Source organism: Tiliqua scincoides, chromosome 8 (genome assembly GCF_035046505.1).
Source record: "Tiliqua scincoides isolate rTilSci1 chromosome 8, rTilSci1.hap2, whole genome shotgun sequence".
Classification (NCBI taxonomy): domain Eukaryota; kingdom Metazoa; phylum Chordata; class Lepidosauria; order Squamata; family Scincidae; genus Tiliqua; species Tiliqua scincoides.
The window spans coordinates 59913053-59924243 of NC_089828.1; the positions used below are offsets into that span (position 1 = coordinate 59913053).

The window sequence follows — 11191 nt, forward strand, 5'->3', positions numbered from 1 at the left end:
TTAGGAGGGACTGTTCTTGGGGTCTGCCCCTGTCACGGCCTGGGTGGCCTGCTCGGGGATGCCTGCTGGGTTGGTCAGGATGGAGGTGGAGACACTCAGCTGGCGGAGGGAGCTCAGGACCGCTGCAGAAAGGAAGGGAGCACTTGGGAGGAGGTGGCCCTCCTGTTGCGGAAGGTGCCAGTAGTGAGAGCTCTCTGTAGGGAGGGCTGTTGCCCAGGGCCTTGCTGCACGGAGGGACCACATGAAGAGCAGGGACAATGTCTCATGCCTGGTCTTAGCCCCCCCCCCCCCCCGCAGTGGCGCTCCCTTCAGCTGCACCGGGAGCAGAGAGGAGGGCGAAGGATGGGCCCCTTACTTGGCAGTCAGGGAGGGGAGAGGGGCTGGGGACAGCTACTCACTGGGTCGGAGCGCCGGCAGGGAGCAGTACTCGTCCAGCCAAGCCAGGGACGTCTGGCTGAGGCTCTCCATGCTGGTGGTGGAGACCATCCCGTTGAAGGACTCAAAGAGGGGCCGGATGAGGATGCTGAACTGGGGGGGGGGCAGTGGTTAAGGACCACACTCGCGCCCAGCCTGACCGCAGGGAGCGCTGCTTGTCCCTCCTCCCTCCTCCTGGTGTGTCCTGAGCACAGGAGAATCTGCAGCAGCCAGTCCTGCCAGGCCCCACACGGGATGCCTGCGCACAACCAAAGGATACGACCCAGAACTTCCAGTTCTGCAGGGTGCAGGCGCGCACGTACTCGTCAAACATCTCCCGCATCTGGGCAAAGCGCTGGCGGGTGATGGGCACCCCTGTGGCAGGCAGCTGCTGCTGGCACAAGCTGAAGGGGCACAAGGAAGGAGGTCATTCCCCTTTGGACCTCCTCGGGCTACTGGACCCACCGGCAGGGCCTGGCCAACGCTGCCAGGCAGCTGTGCGCGTTTCCCAGCCCCCCAACCAGAAGTGCTGCAGCCAGGGGCTTGGGCTGGCCAGGAGGGAGTGTGTGGGGCAGGTGGGGCTTGGGCACAGACTGGCTGTGGGGTGGCCCCCCAGTCCTTTCCCTGGCATCAGGCCCTTCCCTCTCGTCCCAGCCTGAAGCCCCCCACCCACCCACAGGCCCTACTTGATGGTGATGTTCAGCTCCTCGATCTGGTCCCGCAGGCGCTGGGCCTCCTCCTGCAGGGCCACCCGCTCCTGCTGCAGCTTGCAGATGTACTCGGCCGTCTTCTGCAGGGTGGTGGCTTTGCTGACCTGCAGGTGCAGAGAGAGGCCGAGGCAGGTGGTGCCTGAAGGGGGGGGCAGCAGAGCAGCCCTGCGGGTGCCACCTGCCCCTCCCTCCGGCCTCTCACCTTGAGGCTGGGCTGGGCGCTCAGGGTGCTGACTAGGCTGTGCAGGGTGTCAAAGCCCAGCTTGATGTTGAAGCGGCGCTTCTGCTCTGCAGAAATGTGGGTGATGCGCCGGGTCTCCACCTGCGGGAGGGGCGAGGCACAGAGCAGTTCCTTTGCACAGAAAAGCTCCCCCACCCTGCTCCGCGTTCAGACCAAGCAGAGGAGGGGCTCAGTGCCCGTTCCAACCTCATGTCTGAAGGGCCAGCAGGCTCACGCGGGGGGGGGGGGGGTTGCCTGTTGCCTGACACCCTGCCTGTGAGGTGAGGCGGAGGGTGATGTTCATGAACAGGCTTGTGCAAAGAGCGGGGGAGGGGCGGCATTAAGGTACCGTGGTCGCTGCCACCAGCCGCCTTGGCTCTAAACAAGAAGCGGAAAAATCTACAGCATCGGAGAGTTCTGAAGAGAGCCTCCTCGTTGGCGGCAGCAGTGGAATCAGCTTCCCCCTCGCCCTGTGGCTTGTGGGTGCCCCATGGAGGCACCTGGCCGGGACTGGCAGAAAGCGGGTGCTGGGCTGCGGAGCGTGCCTGGCTCTGAGGCAGGTGCCAGGCTCCCCAGGGGTTCACTGGCCAGGGCTAGTTGCAGAGGGGAGCTGAGGCTGGTCCTTACCTTGCTTGACTCTGGCCTGGATGAGTTACAAGGGGGGGGTGAAATCTTGGTGCCTGGGCCCTCGGTGGAGGCTGGCGAGCCCTGCCCAGACATCCTGCGGCTGCTGGCTGGAAGACAAGGAGCCCCGGCTCCTATGAACGGCGTCCACACCACAGCAAGTGCGACCCGCAGCTGCTGGACGGGAAGGCTGGGCCCTGCTTGCTTACCACAGATGAGAGTGGGGGAGACCCTCTCTGTCTTGGGGACCAGCAGAGCTCCCTCTGGAGGCGTTGCTGGAATGGGCTGCAAGGGGCTCATCTGAGGACTGAACGGAGGCGCTCTGGCTGGTTCCTCACAGAAGCCTTCTTCCTGCAGGGGGGGGGGAGCAGAGAGGGTTAACTGGGAGGACTTGTTGCCACAGGGGTCATGTTGGCTGCTTGCCCCAGAGATGTTGGCGGTGGGTACATCTATCGCTCACTGTCCAGACACTGGGAATGGAGCTTTCGTGTTCAGAGACAGCGTATCTGGCCTCGGAATCCTGGAAATAAACCGTGGGGTGCTCTCTCCATCCTGCCCCATGCAGTCTTTCGCCAGCTGCTGCTGGAGAGGAGCACTATACAGACCTTCGGGGCACTCCAGGCCTGGGAGGCACGATCTCCTGAGAAGAACTGCTTTCTGTCTGCCACCCTTGCTCCCATTCAGCCCTGGGCACCCTAATCTCCTGGCCTTGGGGCCTCCTGGCCACCGCTCAAAATGCCACGCCAGGATGCCTCCCTAGGAGGTGGCCCTCCTCCTCCACCCCAAAGCCCCGAGCTGAAGGCAGTCTGGGGCTCTGAAGAGAAAAGCCCTGGCCAAAATCCCCCCCCCCCCCCGACCTGGCGCGACGGCCTGCAGTGACTCACCATGGATCTGGGCAGGGTCAGGACTAGAGCATGGCTGGGAGCAGGCCTGGCCTCCAGGGTCGGCTTGGGTTTCGCTGCAAACAGGAAGACAGAGCAGTTGCACAGATGCCCTCCTGACTCTCAAGCGCACAGGGGTCCAGTCCCCTTTTCCAGAATGCCCCTGGGCACCAGCATGATGGAGGTGGTTTCCTCCCTTGCAAGCAGTGGGGGGGGGGGGGGCTTGAGATCCATACAGGACCACCCTCCCCAGGCAGCACAAAGCCTGTGTGAAGGGTAGAGGGGCAGGGCACAAGAATAGCCCCCCCCCCCCCGCTTGCCAGGCCAGGACTGAAGGAGTCTCCAGCTGCTGACAGTTCCACACTGATGGCAAAGTCCTGAAGAGCAGCACCCAGTCTGCCAAGGAGGGGGCACCGCCCTGGGTGAGAGAGGGTTACCCTCAGGCAGCCAGAACAGCGCCACAGAAAACAGAGTCCTTTTGGGGATTTTTGTTTCATTAATCCAGATTTATCTTTTCCTTTTCCACCCCAAATTCCTAAACATAGACATGGGTGGGCAGGCAGGCAGGGGGAAAAAATTAAGCTGTTCTCCTGTGAAAGGTTTTTTTAGCTCCTCAGCCATCTGCCTGTTAGTGAATGGACTGGTAGACTGAATGTAAAGCTGTCTGAACGTCAATGTAGGCACTTTTGGGAGAGAGTGAAGCAAGTGAGAGATATGGTGCCATTGAGTTGAAAATAACAGCAACTCCTTGCCTTGCTCCTCATTACGGCACCACAATAGCCAGACACTGCAATGCAGGACGGCTGCCCCCTCAGCCCCACCCGCTGAAGTCAGCCTGCCAGGCAGAGTCCCTGATGGAACTGTCCGCCAGAGCTGGCATCCCTCGGAAAAACTGCGGGTTGGCGGATCGGCCCAGCAACCCACGTCTTCCACCCGCAATCCCCTCACGCCCCAGACCTGCTCCCACCCCCTGCCACCTACCTGTGGTCAGCAGCTGTGTCAGGCAGGCAGGCATCGCCAAGGGTGGTGGAGGTGTGGGGAGCCCCCTGGCTCTCGGGGTCCTGGTGCCGCCTCCCCTGGCCTTGGGCCTGCTGCTGCTCCCGGGTGGGGGGTGGCATCTGTGGGTGCCAAATGTGGGGGCCCCAGGCATGCCAGTGTGCACGTGGGGGGCACTGTAGGGAGGGGGGTACCCTGAAGATAAGTCCCCCCCGTAGCCTGGCATGGGCACACTCTGGGAGAAAGGGGCTGTGGCTAGCAGGGCAGGGGAGGGGGGGCGGGAGAAGACCGGGGAGGGGGGGTATTGGAGCTTGGAGTGGGGATCCTGGTTCAGGAGCGGAAGGCCAGGCTGGGGGGTAGAGCAGCGGGGGCTGTAGGGGTCCAGGCTCAGCCACTTGCCCGGGACCGTGTAGGGGAGTGGGGGCTTCTGTCTGGGATGGGAGTCAAGGCTGCTGGCAGAGCTGGAAGGAGGCAGAGCTGGAGGGAGGTCAGAGCTGAGAAACGTGCCACGGGGCCCGTGCTGGGCAGAGCAACCACCTGCAGGCTGAAAGAGAGGAAGAGGAAGAGGCTGCTGGAAAGATGCTCCCTGCGGAGCACTGAACCGCCCCCTTGGATTCCCGCAGGAGATGGGAAGGCCTTGGGGGACCCAGCGGTGCTCAGAGCCACTCCGTCATGCCCCTGTACGGAGAAGCTCCTTGCAGCAAACCTCTGGTTGCAGAGATAGTGTCCCCACCGGGTTCTCCCCTCGGATTAAGCCTGGAGCTGGGGCCAAGAGATGCGCATTGACCAGGCCCCTAGAATGGGCGGGGGGGGGACAGGCGGCCGGAGGAGCTGGTGCACCTGGAGGTGAGTGCTGGGCCGGATGGGTGGACTGACGGGGTCTGTGAGAGGGTTGCTGCTGCTCCCGCTGTACAGGGTCTCCGGCACGGGCACGAAGCAGGGCTGCTCCTGGTAGCTCAGAGAGGTGGGTGCAGGCAGAGTCCAAGGGGTGGCGAAGAAATCTAGACAGAGATGGGGGAGAGGGTGGTCAAGGCAGGTCAGCATCCCCGTGCCAGGCTGTGAGTGAATGGTGCAGATTAGCTACTGGTGGGACGTGCCTGACCAGGCCCTGCTGGACAGAGAGCAGAGCATCAGCCAGGACAGCAATTCCTGAGCAGCCCCACTGCCCAGCTGTGTTCAGGCTCACACAGGCAATCCTGAGGGCTAGAAACTTGGGATGCACAGCATTGTGCATGAGATGCTGCCATCCCTGGCCAGGGACCAAGCTCTAACTGCAAGGCCCCAGCAGCCCCTGTCCAGAGCCGGAAGTACCACCAAGGCAGCAAGCGGGCAGGCCCTCTGACCCTGCTCCCCCCCCACTGCCCCGCCTGCCCGGAATTCTTACTAGAAAGGCTGGCTCTTTCTCTCCCCACCCCTGTGTAGCTGCAGGGCTGGTCGACATGGTCTGGGCTTCGGCCAGGCGACCCTGTCACATTCCCTGGCTGTGTTCCTGGTCTGCCGTCACCCTGGGACGGACTGGGTTCTGTGCTACTCTGGGCTGTTCCAGCCCGCCTTTGAACTGGAACCACCTGCACCTTCAGGCTCCCAGCCCCGCCTCCCAGTTCTCTCCCTGCCAGGGAGGACTCATCCTGGCCCCAAGGGGTGAGCTGCAGCCCATGGACACAGCCCTGCTTGCCCAGGAGGTGCTCCAGCCAGGCTCCTCCTCGCGTGTGCTGCCACAGATTGATTGGACTGCTGATCCATGCCCCAGCAGGTGCCGTCTTGGATCAGACTGAGCCAGACCAAGAGGCAGCGGCCCGGGCACGGTGGTGAAGGGAGCGAGCGCGTGGGTCCAGATCCCCTCTGCAGCCCCCAGTCCTCTAACCACCACGGCAGCCCTGTCCTCCTGGTGGGGTTTGGGAGCACTGTGGCCCAGGGGACTGCCTGGTGGCCAGTCGGTCGGATCCCGTCCCGGCTGATGTGGCGGGAAGGAGAAGCCTCCTTGCAGGCGCCTGCCCAAGGACTGGCCTGGTCCTGCTGCCAGCCAGAGCGGCTGCTGAGGCAGCTGCAGTGATGCAAGAGCCCTCCAGCCACAGGGTCACGTGTCCAGCCTGCCTGCAGGCCGCAGAAGACTTGCCCGACACACTCCAGGGGCAGCAGCATGGCCACATTTGCACAACCGCCGGTGTGCTCCCTTCCTGTGTCGACACGCAGAGGCTCCCGGCTCCCAGGGCTACCACCGCTGGAAAGAACTTCCCTTGCCTGCAAGAGGGACCAGGGGTCCTTCAGACCTGCCTCCTGGAATGTGTGCAGCCTCCAAGTCCTAGAGAGGACCTGCCTCTGAATGCCGGGAGCAAGGGGCCTTGGGTGCTTCCCGAGGCATCTGGTGGGCCACTGCGAGATCCAGGAGATGGGCCTGATCCAGCAGGGCTCTTTTTATGCTCTCAACCTGGAAGTCCTGCCTAACCTCAGGCCGAGGACTAGGAGGAAAGACAGTCAAGGCCAGAAGTCCTGCCTTTCTTGGCCCTCTGAGCACTGCTCCTTTGCAGAGTGAGCACCAGACACCTTCTGATCCCAGGCACCCTGCAGAGACTTAGAGGCACTGCCATTTTCTTTGGACAGTTTGGGACTGAGCAGATTCTTGGGCTGGGCTTGCGGTCAGTGTAACTCCTCGCCTGACTCCATGTGATCCAGCATGAACAGGAAATGCTGTTAGACTGTGGTGGGGGGGGGCGTATCTCTGCCACAGAACTGCAATATATGGGGGGCTGATTTGCAGTAGAAATGTGGCCGGAGGGATGCCCGGACTACACCCAGGTAGGAGGAGGAGAGTGTCAAAGCACTGGGGAGGGAGGTCAAGCCCCACTCCGACCCCCACCGCTTGTGCCCCATCTTCCCCCCACCACCCTGCAGCCACATGGCAGCCCTTGACCAGGCAGCCCGCACAGCCCAGACCAGACCAGGGCCGCTGCCAGACATCAGCGTTGCCCCCTGGAGCCTCTCAGGCACTTCTGAGTCGTTTCAAACAGACACCAGAATCCGTGTGGGGCACGGCTGATGGCCAGTCCGGAGTTCTCTGCAGAGGGTCCACCTGCCAGCAACCTGGGTCTGCTCCTGTGCCACATGCGCTCTGTCAGCTCTGGACCGGGGGAGGCTCAGCCCTCAAGCACTGGGCTGTGCTGATGGCTGAGCTCCCAAGCGTTGGGCGCCTGTGGCCGGCTCACCCTTCCCTGCAACATGTGGCACTGAGTTCCAGAGGTTCCCACTGCAGAGGTGAAGAAAACTTTTCTTTCCTCTGTCCCAACTCCACTGGGCATCGGCTCACTGATCAGGCCCCAGTGCGGCACGACTCCAGTCCTTTTCTCGCCCCTTGCATTTAGCAGCTGGCTGAGCCTGTCCCTGGACGCAGCCGGGCCTCAGGAACGAGACACACCTCCGCCTCCCCTCCATCCCTGCAGGGCTGACCTCCCTGCTGGGCTCCTGTGTGCGGTTTCCCGCCTGCCCCCTGCCAGCCCCACGCCTACCCCTCCTTCTCGGCTTGCGCGCTGCCTGTGGCTAACCACATCCCATGGCCTTCCCAAAGCCAAGCCCCGTGACCCAGCCGTGGCACACTCTCCCTTCCTGTCCCCACCACGCAACCCTCCGCCTTGCACAGGGTCAGACTGCCCAAACCGCTGCCTTGGCACTTTCCAAGCAGCCTCCGCCTCCAAAGGGGCAAGCGCTGAGCCTCTTCCCCAATCTGGAGTGGAAAGTTCGTAAACCGCAGCCCAATATCAACATTGCGGAAGACGGTTTTTTCCATCTCCTCCCCTTATGACTCTGGGTTTCACTGGCAGCCACTTGTCCTTTGAATTTATGCACATCTGCATTAATGAAGACGTGACCCTAAGAAGACCTCAGCCAGCCAGCCTCCAGGGTGGCCTTCAAACCCCCTTCCCACCCCACCTTGCCCTGGGGCTCTGTTGTGGTGCAGCTGGTAGTGATGCCAGCTCTGTGTACTCTCAGTTAGTTCAGAGTACTGTATTCAGTGGTAGACTGCCTCTGAAGGTGGAGGTTCTCACCTTGCTGGATCAGTCCGATCACCATTGACCCAGCATTCTGTTCCCACAGTGGCAAACCGGAGGCCTCCAGTAGGCCATGGCAGGCAGGAGTTCACCTGGAGTGTGTGTACACTTGCCTCCCACGTGTGGATGATGGTTTGGGTCCCCAGAAAGGCACGTACCAATCTGAAGGATGTTGCACTGGTGCAAGCAAGACCGTCTCTGGAAAAGGCCATTCACACAATCCTGTCACACAGTCCAGGTTAACTCCAGTTCATCACAGTCTCCACTCGAGGAGGAAACAGTGTACGAGAAAGATACCATCTGCACACTCGGACACCCAGGATCACCCCTTGCTCTGCCACACTTATTCTCCTGCACAAGTTATGCAGCCCTCCAAGTATGTTGTTCCCCCGACCCAATGTGCCCTCTCCCCCTCCCCATGACACACATTGTCCAGCCACTTCCCCCTGTCAGCGCCATTCCCCCGCACGCCTTCTCCTTGTCCACTGCTCACACGCACAGGTGCAGCTGCTGCTCTAACCCTCAAGCCACGCAGCCCCGTTCGCCTCTCTCCCTCCTCCTCGGAAGGCCACGGAGTGCTGTCTCACAGCCTCCTAAATCCTGCCCTGCAGCCCCCCCACCCCCAGTGCCCTGCAGTGGCTTCCTGTCACTTGTGACACCCAGCACAGCACCTTGTCTGTTTGCACCTCTCTCCCGAGGCTGCAGTTCTGCAGAGTACGTCCCGGCAGACACGCGTGTCAGCCATGCTCTGCCTGGGTCTGCCAGGCCACAGGCTCCACACACGTTCTCTTGCAGGTGGGACCTCGCTCTCCCCGTTTCCCCTTCTGCTGGCAAGTGTGTCCCCTCTCTGGCCGTTGGGTCCCCAGCAGGAGCCAGCAGGCAGCTTCCACAGCCGTCTCCAGCACGCAGAGGAGCAGGCGCCCTCAGGCCCAGACACTTCTTTGCTGGAGACCCTGGAGAGCCTCTGCAGTCTGTCCGTGCAGAGGGCTCTGACCTGGCTGGGCCAGGGGTCCGCCTCAGCAGGGGGCAGCTCTCTGGGGTCCTTGCCCAAAGGGATGCATGTCTGCAAAGAGCAGCGCCACCCAGAAATGAAGCAAGACTCATACAGTGGCCTGCAGAAGACATGGCCACAGAGGCTGATGCTCGGATTGTGGCTGCCCTGGAGCCTTGGCGCACCACATCCCCATCCCCCCCCACCCGGAGGTGGACAGCCAGGCACAGTGCGGCGAGGCTGGGCAGAGGCAGCCAATCCCCTTCCGATTCCAAAGGCCTCCAGGGCACACCGTCTATACTGGTTGCGCCAAGCCTGCAGGGAGGACTGCACAGCCAAAGCCTGATGCGCAGAATCAAGGGAAGCATTTCAGAGCATGGAGGCGAGCTGCAGTGCTGGCCCTGTTCTGCCCAGCAAGCCGATGTCCAGAGCACCAGCCTGGAAGCTGACTGAACAGGAGGCAGCACTGCTCCAGACCCAGTGCTCCTGATCCCGGCTTGGGGCCTCTGACTTCAGAAGTCACCAAGAGTCCCGCCGGCAGGCAGCCCCCCATCCCTGAGCCCTGCCCCCGAGGAAGGAAAGGGAGCAGCAGCAGCAGCAGAGGCAGGTGCCACCCGAGAAGGCAGCCACACACCAACACAAGGCTCCCCCCTGCCCCCTTCAAGGCCGTCTCTTTTCTCAGCGTTTCCTCATCTCCATAGCTGAACCTCATCTCTGAGACTCTGCACAAGGCAGTGCTCAATTCTGTGCCCACTCTGGCCATACGCAGAAGGCATTTTCTTCCTTCTTCCACCACCAGCGCCACTGGGATTGAAAGACATTTGGAGCAGGGGCTGACTGCGAGGGATGACGCCCTCCTCCTTCAGGGCCCCAGCAGGCCATCTCCTACCTGCAGTGGGGGGCCAGCAGTGCTCCATCACCACCCCCAGGGGCTGCCGTGGACCTGCCATGGGGACTGCTCCATCCAGTACCCGCACACACACGCTCTGCTCCTCTTCGGTCTTGCAGGACACAAGGGGCGGGTGGTTCCTCATTCTCCTGGGGCCTCAGTTCTTCAACTGACAGGAGGAAGCCCAAGAGGGCCCTGGAGCCTCCCTGGGGACAGGGTGGGGGCCTTGTCCCCACCCAGGCACTGACTCCATTGCAGAAGCACATTGTGGGCCTGAGCCAGCCCCTTCCTTGGAACTCCTCCATCCGTCGTCACCCTCCCAGAGCATCTGGAGAGGAAAGGGGGGCATTTTGGAGATGTTTTCAAGGAGCCCCCAGAGCACGTGGCCCCCAGACCCAAGTCAGTCTTCTGGGAGGGGGACATCTCAGAGTACGTGTCTGGTGCCAAGTGAAAAGGCCAGGAGGTCAGGACAGACCAGAGCAGCACAGAGCAGTCTTGGAGGCCTCAGGGCTCCACACTGCAGAGGCCCAGCTGCGGCTGCTCTGCACCTGCTTAGAGGCAGGCTTAAGGCCTGGACCCAGAGTCTGAGCTGGGCCCAGTGCTGCATTCTGGCCAGCTCTGCTTCCGGGCCTTCTGAACACGCAGAAGGTGGGCAGAGAATGTTTCTCCCCTCTCCGTTATTGGCTGGCAACCTGCAGTCTCGAGAGACTCTGGTATAAGCCTACAGCAGCCGGTATTCGCTGGCGGTCTCCCATCCAAGTACTAACCAGGCCTGACCCTGCTTAGCCTCCAGGCCTCCATTATTGCATGATTACTTTTGCTCCTTCATTTCTGTGGGTTGGGCTTATATTACAAGCCCAGGCAAGAGTCCTTTGAGAGTCGGCAGCCCTCCCCGACCCATTCACAATCAAAACCACAATCCCGTGGGCCACGTTTGCCTCTCTTGTTTTCTCTGGGAAGCCTGAACCCAAAAGGGTGCCAGCCTTTCTGGCTCTGCAGCTCCTACCACTGCATTAGAACCGTTTACTCAGTTAAACGAGTGCCTCCAATTAATCAGGAAGCAGATGAAAAAACACACACACGTTTTTCATAGGAGGCCTCACAGAAACAACAGCTGGCCTGAGAAAAAGCATCCCCTGCTCAGTTTCCCATTGAAGGGGATGCCTCTTTGAACAGGAATATGCCCCTTTTAGACTCCGAACTCTCACTCTGGCTTGCATGCAGATGGAATCAATGCTCCAAAAGTCCACTAACACTCAACTGTGATTTTTTACAATCAGGCAACAGAGCTTCGTGCAACACACAACCAGCACATGTGGGAGAACTGCTCTGGTTTTTGTGCCAGCTGATCCCAAACAAGTGTGCCCTACGACTGCTGCAGGAAAAACTCAGTCACCAGAGCCTGGACCCTCCTCCACCCAAG

The 11191-nt window shown here is 61.3% G+C and overlaps 1 protein-coding gene across 1 annotated transcript in view; it reads right to left on the reverse strand.

Annotated features, from left to right (window-relative positions):
• The window catches only part of MLXIPL (MLX interacting protein like), a 24595-nt gene continuing 13404 nt past the window's right edge, over positions 1 to 11191 (reverse strand). Inside the window, exons 8-17 of the mRNA XM_066636493.1 lie at positions 4686 to 4846; positions 3831 to 4389; positions 2853 to 2926; positions 2178 to 2319; positions 1972 to 2078; positions 1327 to 1446; positions 1101 to 1228; positions 695 to 818; positions 399 to 528; positions 1 to 122 (exon numbers count right to left, since the gene is read on the reverse strand). Coding sequence (XP_066492590.1) covers positions 1 to 122; positions 399 to 528; positions 695 to 818; positions 1101 to 1228; positions 1327 to 1446; positions 1972 to 2078; positions 2178 to 2319; positions 2853 to 2926; positions 3831 to 4389; positions 4686 to 4846 — 1667 coding nt within the window. The remainder of the gene's footprint in view (positions 123 to 398; positions 529 to 694; positions 819 to 1100; positions 1229 to 1326; positions 1447 to 1971; positions 2079 to 2177; positions 2320 to 2852; positions 2927 to 3830; positions 4390 to 4685; positions 4847 to 11191) is intronic.